The sequence below is a fragment of the Muntiacus reevesi genome, chromosome 3 (genome assembly GCF_963930625.1).
Source record: "Muntiacus reevesi chromosome 3, mMunRee1.1, whole genome shotgun sequence".
Lineage (NCBI taxonomy): Eukaryota > Metazoa > Chordata > Mammalia > Artiodactyla > Cervidae > Muntiacus > Muntiacus reevesi.
Window position 1 is genome coordinate 129,476,462 of NC_089251.1, and position 15,150 is coordinate 129,491,611.

The following is a 15,150-nucleotide window of genomic DNA, read 5'->3' on the forward strand; positions in this document are numbered from 1 at the left end:
GGTCTATGCGATCTCTTGGATATACCGACCTAGCGGGCGAGCAGAAGGGCAGCTTCCCAAGCCACGGTTCCTCGGAGGTCAAGGACTCCGGCAGGACGTGCGGTCAGATTTCCCGCCCTGAGCACGTGACCGTGCCGGCTCCGCCCTTCTATTTTGCCCTTCTCTGCGTGCGCCATTCCCCCTCCCCGCCCCTTCGGAGACTCTCGGCCAATGGGGACCTGGGTAGGGGCCAGGGGCGGCCCCGGTGGGCGGGGCTGCTGCGGAAGAGAGGCGCCGGAGTCGGACATTGAACACTCCAGTGGGCCCGGACCTGGCCGGAGGGTCAACTGCCGCGAGCAGAGGGCGAACGGCGGAGACCGCGTACGTGCCCGGCGTGAGTGCGTGGCGGCGGCGCGTGCGCGAAGCGAGTGGGTGGTGTGGCTGGGTCCACGTGCGACCCAGCCCGGCGACCCCTGCGGCTCAGTGACCAGAGTATCCATGATCCGAGACACTCGGGATTCCGCGCCCCGCCCCGAGCGGCCGCCTCTCCGGCTCTCCGGTCCCTTAGTCCCCGCAGTCTCGGTCGGTGGCCACGCATTGCCATGGTGACTGTGGGCAACTACTGTGAGGCCGAAGGCCCCGCGGGTCCGGTCTGGGCGAAGGGTGGGCTCAGCCCCTGCTTCTTCTTCACGCTCGTGCCCTCGACGCTGTTAGCCCTGGGGGCTCTGGCCCTTGTGCCGGCTTTTCCCTGCAGACGTCCGGAGCGGCCTGGTGGCGCCGACAGGGTGTCTTGGGCGGCCGGCCCTCGCGTCGCTCCCTACGTGCTGCAGCTGCTTCTGGCCACACTTCAGGTAGCGCTGCCCCTAGCCGGCCTCGTTGGCCGGGTGGGCACTGCCCAGGGTGCCCCACTACCAGGTTACCTTTTCCTGGCTTCTGTACTGGGGACTGTGGCCAGCGCCTGTGGTCTGGCGATGCTCCTAACAGAACGGAGCCAGGCGCTGCAGAAGCTAGCAATGGGCGTCTGGATCAAGTTCAGGCACAGCCCGGGTCTCCTGCTCCTCTGGACTGTGTCTTTTGCAGCCGAGAATTTGGCCCTGGTGTCTTGGAACAACCCACAATGGTGGTGGGCAAGGACGAACTTGAGCCAGCAGGTGAGGGACCTCGTGGGGGGAAGGGATGCGTGACGTGTCTGCTCACATTGCTTCCACGCTTTTCAAATGCCTTTAAGAAAGAAAAGAAAGGAGGGGCCAGTACTGCTGCGAGCTGATAGCCAGCTGGTGGGGAGTGGCAGTGCTGAGTCACTGTAGGTTTTTTTAAAGCCCATTAGATGCTGGGCCCCTGAAGAGGACCTGGGTGTGTGTACTACCCCAGTGCCCAGCCATATTACAAGTAGTGAAAATGGGACTTTGGCCCTCAGTGATAGTCTCCCCGCCTCTGTTTAATTCTAGGTTCAGTTTAGCCTGTGGGTGCTGCGGTATGTGGTCTCTGGAGGACTTTTTGTCCTGGGGCTCTGGGCCCCTGGACTCCGACCGCAGTCTTACACCTTGCGGGTCAATGAAGAGGATCAAGATGTAGAGAGGAGCCAGGTACATCTCAATTTCTAAAACTTAGGGTCTATCGTAATTCCATTCCCCGTCATCATTTCTACTCACCATAATAACTCACTTTCCTAAATCTAAATCCCTGTTAGCCTTCCTGAGCCCATCAGGGGTCACATGTGGGTCCAAGTTACCTGGGAGCTATAATCCCATACATTTTCCTTAGGGGGTTTCTGCCTAATACCATTTTGATTTCTGAGCTCCCCTCCCCTATACATGTTTCACCATCCTAGGTTCCATCAACAGAGGGGCCACCGAGGTCTACCTGGCGAGACCTAGGCAGGAAGCTCCGCCTACTGAGTGGCTACCTGTGGCCTCGGGGGAGTCCAGCTCTGCAGTTCGTTGTGCTCCTCTGCCTGGGGCTCATGGGGTTGGAGCGGGGACTGAACGTGTTGGTCCCCATCTTCTATAGGGACATAGGTGAGGGGGAGAAGGAGGGGGTCAGCTTAGCACTCTGGTCCTTCATTGGCCTGGATGGTGGCAGAGACTAGCCCAGGGAAGTGTGACAGAGTTGAGAACTGGGTGGTCAGTAGCGGCTGTGGCTGATGCCTAGGGCAGTTTCTCCCGAAGAGAGTGCTCGGGTCTCTGAGTGGGCTTGGACTCATTTTCTCCGTAGTGAACTTGCTGACCCAGAAGGCACCTTGGAACTCCCTGGTCTGGACGGTCATCATCTATGTCTTCCTCAAGTTCCTCCAGGGGGGTGGCACTGGCAGTACAGGTATGAGGGACTCTGCTGTTACCCTGGTTGGCATTGGCCACTGTCCCTCCTTCCATAGGCGTCCCTCCCCGGGGCCCCTTGGTGCTCTCAGACCTTTCACATCTTGCTGCTGGGCTGACGTCATTGGGCCACTCAGCCCTACCAAGTCCTCCGCTGGCTCCCTGCAGGCTTTGTGACCAACTTTCGCACGTTCCTATGGATCCGAGTGCAGCAGTTCACCTCGAGGCAGGTGGAACTGCGCCTCTTCTCCCATCTGCACGAACTTTCACTGCGCTGGCACCTGGGGCGCCGCACGGGGGAGGTGCTGCGAATCGTGGACCGGGGCACGTCCAGTGTCACGGGGCTGCTCAGGTGCCATGCCAATGGAAAGGAATTGCGGGAGGGCAGGGCTGGGGAAACGGGTGGAGGGGCTGTCAGGACAACCCACCCAGCTGGAGGAGTTGCCTCTCTGTCTTTTGTTTTTTTTCTTAGATTATAAAATTAATATACACATGCCCTTATAATAATTCCAATAAAGCAGACAGAGCAAATCTCTTGAATTCCACTCACTAGAGGTTCCCACTCTGTTTAGTATGTAGAGTTCTGCTTTTTTGCATTTTTTTACATATATACATGTAGAACTAGTAGGTATTGTGGAGGTGTTTCCTAAAACAGATGGTATCATGACGTGACGTAGGCGTCATTTCTCAGAATGGCTTTATTATCAAAATGTTATGGAGTTGTATTCTTATCCGGGCTTTCCTGGTGGCTCAGTGGTAAAGAATCTGCCTTCCAAGCAGGAGATGCAGGTTCAATCTCTGGGTTGGGAAGATCCCCTGGAGAAGGAAATGGCAACCCACTCCAGTATTCTTGCCTGGAGAATTCCAGGGACAGAGGAGCCTGGCGTGCTACAGTCCACAGGGTTGCAAAGAGTCAGACACAACTTAGTGATTAAACAACAACAGTCTCATCCATACGTGAAGATCTTTCTCATGCATTATAATTGATCCAAAGCATTCTATAGTTTGGGCATGCTATGGTTTATTTAGCCATAATAAGGTAAGGGGCATCGATGCTTAAGGGGCATTTAGCTTGATTCTAGTCTGTTGCTACAGAAAACACAACACTATGTTGAAACCTTCTAGGTAGAGTTACTGACCCTGAGCCCTTAACGTATTCTTTATTGCTTGACTTTGCCTCCTAGCTACCTGGTATTCAACATCATCCCCACGCTGGCTGACATCATCATTGGCATTGTCTACTTCAGCATGTTCTTCAATGCTTGGTTTGGCCTCATTGTGTTCCTGTGCATGGGTTTTTACCTTGGTGAGTGCTGCTTGGTGAAACCATCTCCCTGAATCATTTACGGAGTGCCTTGAACGTGAGTCCTTCCCCGACTCAGATGGCCCAGCTTTGAGAAGCTGTAGATCAATGGGCTCCAATAGGCTCCTGCTGCTTCCCAGTGTGATGGGTGAGCATCCTCTGTCAAGGAAGCCCCAGCTCTCCCTAGGGAAGGACATCCTGGTCACTTTAGATTCCTGCTGTGGAACCTCAAGTCAAGGAGGAACTTCACGTGATAGGATGCAGCTTGTCTCCATTGGTTCACCAAAACTGTTTTCACACAGGCTTTATGCAGACTTTGATGATGTCTTGGACACAGCCCCTTCCCTCAGGGAGCTTAGGACTCCCTCCCTTGGGAATCTGGGTCCCTGGGTTATAACACAGGGTTAGTGTACACGTGACCAGCAGCAGACATACACGTGGTCTCTGCTGCTGGGAGTGACTTGCTCTCTCCTCCTCCCTCTCGCTTCTCCTGTCACTCTCTAGCCCTGACCATCGTGGTCACTGAGTGGAGAACAAAGTTTCGACGGGCCATGAACATGCAGGAGAATGCTACCCGGGCCCGGGCTGTGGACTCTTTGCTAAACTTTGAGACGGTAACGGAGACCTCAGTGGCAGTGTTGTGAGTTTTGGAGATGTAGAGGAGTGTGCCTGGGGTCGTTGGGGCTGACAAGGAGCAGGGAGGATGCGAAGTGTGCTGCTTACAATCAGGGAGGAGGGATGGGGAATGGAGCTGAAAGTTGTGGCCATGTGAAACAGCACTGGTTTGAAATTTATCAGGTGAAGTATTACAACGCAGAGAGTTATGAAGTGGAACGCTATCGCGAGGCCATCATCAAATATCAGGTCAGGATGCTGGTTTGCGGCCTACTGAGAGCAACAGCCAGGACTTGTGGAATCACCAGGCCTGAGAGGAGTAAAATTTGGGCTGTGAGGTTGATGTGCCTGGGCCCAGGTTGGGATTTGGTGACTGTCAACATGTGTATGACATTCCTTCCTTGTTTGTCCTTGCCCAAGAGTTTAGAGTGGAAGTCAAATGCTTCACTGGTTCTACTAAATCAGACCCAGAACCTGGTGATTGGACTTGGGCTCCTCGCCGGCTCCCTGCTTTGTGCCTACTTTGTCACTGAGCAGAAGCTACAGGTGAGGGAACTGTCCTGGGCCTGGGGACTTTGTCTGGGCCATCAGGTTCATGGGTGGGAAGTAGGTAGGGGGGTAGCTAGTGGGCAGGGTGACAGCCCACCAGCCTCCTGTGACTCTGTCCTCATCCCCGGATGTCCATAGGTCGGGGACTTTGTGCTGTTTGGCACCTACATCATCCAGTTATACATGCCTCTCAACTGGTTTGGCACCTACTACAGGTAACCTGATGCCAGCCCTCACCTGTCCAGGGTGCACTGTTATCTCCCCAGCTCCCGGGAGGCGCTCCAACCAGCCCTCTTCTTGCAGGATGATTCAGACCAACTTCATCGACATGGAGAACATGTTTGACCTGCTGAAAGAGAAGACAGAAGTGAGTGAGGAGAGAGGAGTGGGTTTGTAGGGAGTGGGAGCTGGCATGGTGTCCCTCGTGTCTGGAGGATACCAGGCCTATAATGGCATACAATGGTTGGCACTCTCCCAGGTGAAGGACCTTCCCGGCGCAGGGCCCCTTCGCTTTCAGAGGGGTCAGATTGAGTTTGAAAACGTGCACTTCAGTTACACTGATGGGTGAGCCCCTCCCCTTCCACCCTCCCACAGCCCCCTTTTCCTGTGTCCATTTACACACTGCTCCTCCCCTTGCCCCTCCACCCTGCTTCTCAGCCCACCACCATCTGGGAAGACAGACTGAGGGAGAGGCGGCAGGGCCCAGTACTAGCTCTAGTGGTAGAGGGGCCCCTGGCAGTATAGCCAGCCTGCCGACCATGCTCACCCTTCCTTGCAGGCGGGAGACCTTGCAGGACATGTCCTTCACCGTGATGCCTGGACAGACACTGGCCCTGGTGAGAGGAGACCCAGCGCTCTGACCAAGACTCCTTGAGCTTCCCTTATTCCAGTGCCCGTGGTAGCTGAGGATCCAGGTTGTAGAGTCAGAGAGCCCTGTCATATTGGGTCACAGGACTGAATGTGGCTCCTCTGTGGACACTGGTGGCCTCTTGGAGAGAAAGTCTTAAAAGCCAACGGGCCTGAGAATGTTTTTCTTTCTTTAAGCTTTTTTTTGTTGTTGTTGTGGCGGGTCTTAATTGCTGTGTGAAAGTTTTCTCTAGTTGCAGCGAGCAGGAGCTACTCTGTTGCCACGCACAGGCTTCTTGTTGTGGTGGCTTCTCCTGTTACAGAGCACAGGCTTCAGGCACATGGGCTTCAGGAGTTGTACCATGCAGGCTCAGTAGTTACGGCTCTCGGGCTCTAGAGTACAAGCTCAGTAGTTGTGGTGCATGGGCTGAGGTGCTCCGAGACATGTGGAATCTTCCCAGACCAGGGAGCAAACCCATGTGCCCAAGTGGGCAGATTCTTACCCACTGCACCACCAGGGAAGTCCTTTCTCCCTCTGTTTTTCATGCAACAGGTGGGCCCATCGGGAGCAGGGAAGAGCACAGTTTTGCGTCTGCTATTTCGCTTCTATGACATCAGCTCTGGCTGCATTCGAATAGATGGGCAGGATATTTCACAGGTAAGGATGCTCAGGGGAAGACTATAACTTAGGGGCCCGTATGTGAAAGAACAGTGCGTGCTGGGCATCCAGGGAGTAGAGAAAGAGCTGTCACCCCTACAAAAAGTTGGGTCAGGATACCTCATCTTTTCTAGCGGCACATGGTTTGTATAAGGAAAGTAGTCACGGGAGCGATTCCTAGGATGCCGTATGAGACACAAAGATCTGCAGCCATCCAGGGCAGCAGGGAGAGAAAATGAATTTTCTATCAATGGGGAAACAGAGATTAAGCGATTTGCCCACACAGCTGGGGTCTGGGGAGGTGAAGGCAGGACTCACACAGAGCCTCTCATCCCATGTGCTTCCCACCAGCCCATCCTACCTTCCAGGCCTGGAGGGATCTCACAGGCCAGAGTATATGGTCTTTTGGCCCCAGGTGACCCAGACTTCTCTCCGGTCTCACATTGGAGTCGTGCCCCAGGACACTGTCCTCTTCAACGACACCATTGCCAACAATATCCGCTACGGCCGCATCACAGCTGGGAACGACGAGGTGAAGGCTGCGGCTCAGGCTGCAGGCATCCATGACACCATCATGGCTTTCCCTGAAGGTGAGCCTCCCCTTCAGGGTTTCCCCCCGCCCAGTTCAGACCCGTTACTGCCTCTGGTCTACCCCGTCCTTGCCCATCTGGTCACAGAAACCAAGTGTAGTACATGTGACTTGAGAGAGGTGGGCAATTTCCACAGGGTATGATACGCAGGTGGGCGAGCGGGGACTGAAGCTGAGTGGTGGGGAGAAACAGCGTGTCGCCATCGCTCGCACCATTCTCAAGGCTCCAGACATTGTTCTGCTGGATGAGGTGAGGGCCCTGAGACGCCTTCCCCACCTCCTTCCTCCCCGAGCCTGTGCCCAGCCATTCCTGCTGAGCACCGTTCTCATGTAGGAGAGCTGGCACGAATGCATGTTTCACAAAAACACTTTACAGTTTTCAAGTTCAAAACAAGGTCCTTGTTGATTCCTGAAGCCTCGGCTAGCCACTTGCATCCTCCTCCCACCAGGGATCTGGTGGGAGGGACAGTTTTACCTAAGTTCCTCTCTGTAGGCAACATCTGCGTTGGATACCCACAATGAGCGGGCCATCCAGGCTTCTCTGGCCAAAGTCTGCGCCAACCGCACCACCATCGTGGTGGCACACAGGTATGGGACAGGCAGCAGGTGGGGGGCCCCCTCAGATGTTGTGGTGGGTGACTGACCTCTGACCTCTCAGGCTTTCCACGGTGGTCAGTGCTGACCAGATCCTCGTCATCAAGGATGGCCGCATCGTGGAGCGAGGACGGTAAGGGACACAGCGTGATAAACAGGGAAGGGCCTCTGAAGTGGGGGCCCCAAGGAAAGGTTGTGGAATCCCAGGGGTTTCTGGAAGGATCTCCTTCACCAGTTCCTTGTCATCTCACAGACTGGTGGCAAGGACTCTTGGGGTACAAATAACAGTTGGTTGGGACTTACATTTTTCTCCTTGCCCCAGGCACGAGGCTCTGTTGTCCCGAGGTGGGGTGTATGCTGACATGTGGCAGCTACAGCAGCAGGGACAAGAAGAAGTCTCTGAAGACACCAAGCCCCAGACTAAGGCATGATGACAAAAGTTGTGGCCACTTCCTTCCTGAAGGATAACTCTGAGGGGAATATACTGTATCCCTTTTCCCTGCCATGTTTCATCCTGGTCTTGGTGCTAGCTACAGTGATGGGATTTTCAGAAGAGCATTGTGGGGGAAATAAAAGTGTGGACTGTGTTAGGATCACTATGACTTTGTGGTGTGGGGAACTACAGCAGGCCTCCACCACAGGTCAGATGAGCATTCGTGACGGGACTCTTGTGTTTTTGATTGGAAAAGAGAAACACACCACTTTGGTGTCTTATAGACTGCCCATCCTTTTATTGTTTCTAGTCCCCGTCCCTGCCCCCTATACATGAAGGGGAGCCCCAGTATATGGGGGATGACAAGATGCAGGGGGGCCAAGTGGGACCTGGCCAGGGAGCAGTTCAGAGCGGCTCACTCCCACGCAGCTGGAGTGGCCAGCAGAGCCCTCTGTAGGCTCAGCTCCACATGCTGTTTCTCCAGATGCTCCCTGGAGGTGGCCTCCACGTCACTCCTCCTCGTCTTCACTCCGGCTGCTCCGGGCCTCCTCTCCCTGTGGACCCTAGAGGTGCGAGGGCCACAGTCTTCCTCAGCTGAGCCTCCCTCCCCAAGCCCAGGGCCCTAGCACAGGTTGCAGTTGGACGGCTTCAAGCTGCGGCTTTGAGCCTGGAGCAAGGGGAGGGGAAGGAGAGGAAGACAGGGTGCGACGTCAAGGAAATGAGGGACAGTCCTTGAGTGGAGTCATAGGAAAACAAAAGGATAAACACCCCTGTAAACTCTACCACTTGGAAGAACATGCTCCCTGCCTTCCCCCCTACCCCGCAAACTCCTTACTTATTCCCGGCACAGGGCCCATCTCTACGCCGTCCTCATACCTGTTGCTGTCGGTATTCTGCCTCACTGGCCGATAGTGCTTGTGCTAAAGCTAAGTCTTCTTCCTCCTGAGAACTGGGAGGGAGGAACGGCTTAACTTAGTATCTAAAATGTGAGCATCTCATCTGTTAGGCATCACTGTGCTGAGCCCTTCTAAGTATTGTTTCAATTTTCACATGTAGGTTTTTACAGGGTGTTGGTATTGTCCTCATTTTGTTGAACATATTAAGACCATAAGGGGCCAAAGAACTTGTCCAAGGTCATATAGTTCAAAAACTTAATTTTGAGCCCAAGTTCCTATTATCCTGCGTTGGATGAAAGCAGTCCCACCTCCCTCCCTCCCTCCAAACTGAGCCTTCACCCACGCCCCACCCTTTACCAGTGAGTAGGTACCTTGGGACCTGGGGTTTGGTCTCTGCCAGGGACAGTTCCAGGGCTCGTTGCAGAGCCTCATCCTCACTCTGCAAAAGGAAAAAATAAGACCAGGTGCCTTGGACTTCACTCTCTGTGGGTCTGCTTCTGTCCATCCAACCTCTGCCCCACTCACCAAGCCATTCTGCAAAGTAATCACTGGAGGGGCTGTCCGGGTTGGAGACTGAGTTGTGGCTCTATGGCAGACATTCAAGAGGCTCAGGTCAGAGATGTGAAGGGGAAAAAGGGAGAAGGGAAACAGGCAGGCCTACCTGCTGGCAGAGGAAGACGAAGGCAAGGTCTGGTTCGGGCTGGGGATGGTCTTTGTAGAAGAAGCCAGGCTTTGTGCTCTGGAGATGGCAGCCAGTCTGTAGGAAGAGACACTCTGGGCATGCCTCCAGGTACCTTCGGCTTAACAGGTTCCTCTCACCTCCCGACCCAGGAAGTCAGGAAGGGAGCTCCTCCAAAAGATTTGGAAAACATGCACTTGAAAAAGAAAGAAAAGACTCCCTAGCCAAAGGAGACAGGGTGAAGCTTCCCAACTGTTAAGACAAAGGTTCATTCAGGTCCCAAAAGCAAGTAGAGAACTTGGTTGCAATTACCCTGCCCTACTGGTGGGGTGCCCCTCCCCAGAGCAATCATGGTCCAGTGGGTGACGGTGCTTGATGCAGAAATTTCGGCCACAGCGGTCGCAGGTCAGTTTCATCATTTCCCGCTGCCGGCAGCCAGCGCGTTCACACTTATTGGTGAAGATCTGAGGTGGAGTAGGAAGGATTGTCTCTGCTGAGATCTCTGCTCCCTTTTCAACCCTGTCCTAACAGCTGTGCAGAGTTCCAGGCGTTTATAGTCCCAGGTGACCATGGTTGATCCCTCTAACACTTACCTTACGTTTTTGTTGAGCTGGATCTGAGCGACAGTCTCGGTCAATGTGCTCCCCAACAGCACGGTCAGGGGACTCCCCTCTGGCCACAGGAACAGGCACGTTACAGAGTGGGCATACAGGCACCTGGATATCCTATAGTTAGGGAGCAGGGGTCGGTCTGTGGCCTACTCCCAGTGCAGTCAGATCTCTGATCCTGAGAGAATCCCCCTGAAAGAACCTGGACATGCCCTCCATAAACGCAAAAGGAAATAATGTTCCCAGCACTGAGCCTCAAGAAGACAATAAAGAAGGGAAAGTGTGAGGCAGAGGGGTTCCGGAGATTTTGCACGCATCCTCCACCCGCCCCCTTTCACCCTCAGACCGCCCCCTCACCTTTTGGTAAGCAGATCCACAGTGATGCTGGGCGTAGGCCACATGGTCTGCGCAGAAGATGCCCGAGCAGGCATCGCACTTGAGCGGCAGAAAATCTGCAGGAAGTGGGTCAGACTGCAGGTCCAGTGGGACCTCGACGTTCCCGCTCACTCAAGCTTTCCACTCAGGGGCAGGAAAACGCTGCCGCATTAGGAACCAACTGGACCCTGGCCCTACTCCACTATCTCCTAAGCCGCGCCCCAAGCTCGAGCCCCGCCCTCCTCGGGCACTCCCAGCCCAGGAGCCCTCCACTCCGCCCGGCCCCGCCTCCCGCGTGCTCCGCCCCTCACCCCTTTACCCGCTTACCCAAGCGCTTACAGCTCGGCTCCGAACAGTGAGCCCCAAGGTCCGGAAACTCCATCGCCGGGCCGGACGGGGACCTGCTGGGAGAGGACGCGATGCTGAGCTCCCCAAGGGCTCCAGCTCTGGATCCAAATCGCGACCCCGTACTCTGGGGGGAACTCCTCGTCACGCCCCTTCCTCCCCTCGACTCAGGCCGCTTTACCGGAGCGTCAGCGCCTCCCGGACCGCAGTTCTCACTCCTCCCTTGGCGCGCGCGGGCGCGCTGACGTCGTCGCGCAGGGCGGGCACGTCCCGCTCAGTCTGCGGGGGCGGGGCTCATCCCGGAAGAGCCGAGGCCCGTCCTGTTTTGCTAGGCGTCGGGGAGCTGGATGGTGTCTCCTGGGCTTCCGAGTGGCCGCGGGTGGGTTTGGAGACCCTGGGCGCGGGCCTAGGTCCACGAAGGCGTTAGGGCGGGCGAAGACAAGGAGAGATTACATCTTCGAGGCTGGGGTGGTTTGGGGTCTTTCACAGTTGGGTCCTTCGCTTGCTTCTCACTCTGCACCCTCCCCCAGCCATCTCGTTTACAGCCGCTGCTATACCTACTCTACGAACTGAAAACACCCATGTTTCTGTGAGATACACATTTCTCTTCAGAGCCGTAGCTCCTCCAGTTTGGTTTCGCTGTCCTTTGGTAAGACTTCTCTGACCCTCCTCAGTTTGAGCCCAGTGCATCTCTTGTGGTTTCCCGTCGTTCTTTTCTAGCACCCTATCACCTTATTGTAATCATCTCTTATCTCACTCCCTCACTGCACCCTTCCCACATAAATATAGTGGTAAGACGAACCACGTTTGCCTTCCCTTGAGTTGGACCCAGCACCCAGTGCAGTGCCTGGAACTGTGTGGTTTTCAGACCTTAGTGTGAATCACCTGCTTTAAAATGAGGATTCCTGAGCTCCCACCCCCTCCCCACCCAAGGAAGCACAGGAGAGAATTCGGACAGATTATCCATCTACTATAATTTGAAAAACACATGCCTGAAATATTCTGAATGCTTACTTAATGTTTCTTGAGTGAAGCTAGAGAGTCGCTGAATTGGTGTCCTGCTTGACCCTAGGGAGCCCCAGGTTGAGACTTCCATTTCAACACGTTTTCTTACATGCCTCTCTGGCCCTTCATGCATGGGCTTGGTTGCCCTAGCTTCCCATAAATTTGGGCATGGAGATAAGTAAACAGATGAAATACTTAGAGTTGAACATGTCCTCCAAAATGGAGAGAGAACCAGCTACAACTGGGAATGAGACAGCTTTCTTCTCTTCTCCCTCTCTCCCTCCAGCTTTTGGTTTTGCTTCCCTCTGTGTCTGCTTCTTACATCCTTACAGCTCTAAGGCTACTGGAAATTAAAACCACTTTTCCCTGGTTTCTCAAGCAGAAGGCCTAATTTCAGCTCCGGCTGTGCCCATTTGCCTTGACTTGGATGGTCTGCCAAGCACTGACCTGTGTGGCCCAGGGTGTGTGGTCAGGGTATGTGATGTTCTGATGGGCCAGGCCTGAGTCTCATGTTTGGGGGAAGGAAGTCAGCACCACTAAAGTGAAAATTACCAAACTGGCTTGGACAATCCTAGAAAACCCAAGAAAGTCCATTCAATTCCTTCCTTCATTCAGCAATATACTGAGTGTCCTCCCATGTGCTTGCCACTGGATGACATGTGCAAAGACCAGGAAGTACTAGGCAAGACGGCAGTGCATTTCAGGTACACCTATTCTGGAGTTGACAAGGCAAAACCTGAAGGGTGAGTAGATATTGGCTAGGTGAAGGCCAAAGGAGAAAGGAAGGAGGTGGAAGTAGGTGCTATTTCAAGCAGAGGAATCAGCAGGGACAAAGACCTGGAGATAAGAGAAAACAAGATTCTTCAGATGAGCTTTTAAAAAGCTGATAGCATCAGGATCTTAGAGTGTAAGAAACAGCTTGGCAGGAGATAAAGCTGGAGAGTTCAGTTCAGTCACTCAGTCGTGTCTGACTCTTTGCGACCCCATGAATCACAGCACGCCAGGCCTCCCTGTCTATCACCTACTCCTGGAGTTTACTTAAACTCATGTCCGTCGAGTTGGTGATGCCATCAGCAACCAGCAGAGCATTTTCTTTAGGAAAACCCCTGAGGAGGAAACTCATACCTGCCTTGCTTGGATTGCGACTGTTGTTTCATACCCGTGTTATGACTGTTTCATTGTTTGCTCTAAACCTGGCCTGCTTTTCATGGGTCCTTCTTATCTTTGGTTCCATCATTCCTTTATGACTGTTCACACTAAAAGGAGGTAATTGGATTGGAGGGAGACTCAGGTTCTCTTGGCGCATACTGCAGTCAATTCAGCTATTAAGTCCATCGTAAATCCCAGCAGACAGCAGTGTAGCAGCAATATGGTTCCATACACTGAATGTGTGTTCCCAGTAACAGCACCTGGAGGCCTACTCATGCTATGGTTCAGCAAACGAAGGAGACAGGAAAGAGACCGGAGAGTTAGCAGGGGTCAAATCTCAGATCATTGAGGCCACATTAGTTATTGAGAATTTTAACATAAACATAATATCAGCTTCCCTTGTGACTCAGTGGTAAAAAAAATCCGCCTGCAATATGGCAGACTCAGGTTGGATCCCTGGGTCAGGAATATCCCCTGGAGAAGGAAATTGCAACCCACTCCAGTATTCTTGCCTGTAAAATCCCATGGACAGAGGAGCCTGGCGGGCTACAGTCCTTGGGTTCACAAGAACTGGACAACAACAAATGAGGAACTATAGATAGCTTTAAGAAGGAGAGTAATATGATCAGATTTGTATTTTGGGAAAATCACTCTGGCTTCAGAATGGAGGACAGATTGGTAGAAGGGAGGCTAGGCTGAAGGCTGTTGCTATAATAGAAGCAAGAGAAAATGATGGCCTGAACTAGGTGGGGATGATGCTTAGAATTAATGAAAGCTCAGTATAGAACTTAGATGTGAGATAGATATTTTAAAATAAGTAACTTTTAGGACTTCCTTGGTAGTCCAGTGGTTAAGGCTTTGTCTTCCAATGTAGAGGGTGTGGGTTCAATCCCTGGTCGGAAAGCTAAGCTCCCACATGTCTTGGGGCCATAAAAGTTGAAACTTAAAACAGAAGCAATATTGTAACAAATTCAATAAAGACTTTAAAAATGGTTCACATCAAAAATTTTTAAGTAGCTATCCAATGAATCACTGAGAGGATAAAATGGTTAAAAAAAAAGAAAAGAACTCTAAAACTTTCCTGGTAGCGTAGTAGATAAGAATCTGCCAGCCAGTGCAGGGGACATGGGTTCAATCCCTCCTCTGGGAAGATTCCACATGCCACAGGGCAACTAATTCTGAGCGCAATAATTACTGAGCCCATGCTCTAGAGCCCTTGAGCTGCAACTACTGAGCCCTTGCCTAGAGCCAGTGCTCCACAAGAGAAGCCACCACAAGCAGAAGCCTGCGCATCACAGCAAAGAGTAGCCTCCACTCGCTGCAACTAGAGAAAGCCTGTGCAAAGCAACAAAGACCCACCACAACCAAAAATAAAAATAAATAAATGATTATAAAAAAGAAAAAAGAATTTTTGGCCACACCACACGGATTATAGGATCTTAGTGCCCCAACCAGGGATTGAACCCCAGCCCTTGACAGTAAGAGCAAATCTTTCAGGGAAATTCTGGCAGCTTCCTCCTCCATCCATCCTCACCCCTAGGGTAGGCTCTGGGGAGCAGTGTTTCTGCCAAAGATGATTGATCTGGGAGTGGACATCTGACCCACACTGGGTATCTGAGTTTGTGTTCCCCAAACGCATAACCCGAAACAAGAATTTCGATGCAGATGATGCATGTAGGAGGTAATCCTAGCCAGAGTAAGAGAGTAAAGAAGAGGGAGATAGGGAAGGAAGGAAAACCAGTGAAGAGTTATTGAACTGGTTACTACTGTGGTTCCCAGTTCCAATGGGAACCCTCAGAGAAGGCATATAAAATATGCCTCAGAATCATCCTTCTAAAGGACAGAAGGCTGGGCTGACTCCTGTATTCAAGTTGAAGGTTTCTCCTAGGAGGTAATAACTCCCCCCTGTCCTCCTGGCACAATGAGCCTGTACCTGTATGCAAGCTGATTCAAGCTGATTGAGGTACGAGGGTTTTGAGGAAAATTCTGGAGGCAGAAATACTAAATCTGGCTTGGCTTAGAAGTGGGAAGCCATCAGGACTCAGGAGCTGTCCACAGTGACATCTGAAGTCCAATGCACCAAACAGGCAAGGCATCAGGAGCATCTGCTATATTTGGCCAATCAGATTCCTTCCTGGGAATTTGGAATCAAGGCCAGAAGAATCAGTATTCATAAAGTATTCTGTAGCATATAAGCTGTGGGCTTGCCATC

The 15,150-nt window shown here is 52.8% G+C and overlaps 2 protein-coding genes across 7 annotated transcripts; one reads left to right on the top strand and one right to left on the bottom strand.

The window, feature by feature from the left end:
* Nucleotides 1-257: 257 nt before the first annotated feature.
* On the top strand, nt 258-8,035 carry ABCB6 (ATP binding cassette subfamily B member 6 (LAN blood group)). Its single transcript, XM_065930528.1, has 19 exons — nt 258-1,130; nt 1,428-1,565; nt 1,811-1,997; nt 2,194-2,295; nt 2,463-2,646; nt 3,479-3,600; nt 4,102-4,211; nt 4,396-4,461; nt 4,633-4,758; nt 4,900-4,976; nt 5,065-5,128; nt 5,240-5,325; nt 5,540-5,597; nt 6,161-6,265; nt 6,681-6,855; nt 6,992-7,104; nt 7,348-7,442; nt 7,513-7,581; nt 7,771-8,035. Exons 1-19 carry the CDS (start codon nt 582-584, stop codon nt 7,877-7,879), a joined length of 2,535 nt encoding a protein of 844 aa, XP_065786600.1. The 5' UTR covers nt 258-581; the 3' UTR covers nt 7,880-8,035.
* Nucleotides 8,036-8,148: 113 nt separating this feature from the next.
* Nucleotides 8,149-11,041, bottom strand: ZFAND2B (zinc finger AN1-type containing 2B). Of its 6 annotated transcripts, none has more exons than XM_065930532.1 (10): nt 10,966-11,041; nt 10,779-10,840; nt 10,422-10,516; nt 10,050-10,181; nt 9,769-9,920; nt 9,439-9,534; nt 9,303-9,363; nt 9,149-9,216; nt 8,758-8,830; nt 8,149-8,444 (listed from the first exon to the last, which is right to left on the bottom strand). In XM_065930532.1, exons 2-10 carry the CDS (start codon nt 10,819-10,821, stop codon nt 8,391-8,393), a joined length of 774 nt encoding a protein of 257 aa, XP_065786604.1. In that variant the 5' UTR covers nt 10,822-10,840; nt 10,966-11,041; the 3' UTR covers nt 8,149-8,390. The 6 variants fall into 6 exon arrangements, with proteins under 6 accessions (XP_065786604.1, XP_065786601.1, XP_065786602.1 ...); XM_065930529.1 differs by having other exon boundaries at nt 10,767-10,840; nt 10,966-11,036; XM_065930530.1 differs by having other exon boundaries at nt 10,767-10,843; nt 10,966-11,008.
* Between the last annotated feature and the right edge of the window lie 4,109 nt (nt 11,042-15,150).

Excerpts from the sequence above, each read along its gene's own strand:
- ABCB6 (XM_065930528.1), top strand. The coding sequence starts at position 582 with ATGGTGACTGTGGGCAACTACTGTGAGGCCGAAGGCCCCGCGGGTCCG. Across the intron at positions 1,566-1,810 it reads AAGATGTAGAGAGGAGCCAG|GTTCCATCAACAGAGGGGCC; the intron begins GTACATCTCAAT and ends TCACCATCCTAG. Across the intron at positions 5,129-5,239 it reads TGCTGAAAGAGAAGACAGAA|GTGAAGGACCTTCCCGGCGC; the intron begins GTGAGTGAGGAG and ends GCACTCTCCCAG.
- ZFAND2B (XM_065930529.1), bottom strand. The coding sequence starts at position 10,821 with ATGGAGTTTCCGGACCTTGGGGCTCACTGTTCGGAGCCGAGCTGTAAG. Across the intron at positions 10,182-10,421 it reads GTGGATCTGCTTACCAAAAG|GATATCCAGGTGCCTGTATG; the intron begins GTGAGGGGGCGG and ends CCCTAACTATAG. Across the intron at positions 9,921-10,049 it reads CAGCTCAACAAAAACGTAAG|ATCTTCACCAATAAGTGTGA; the intron begins GTAAGTGTTAGA and ends ACTCCACCTCAG.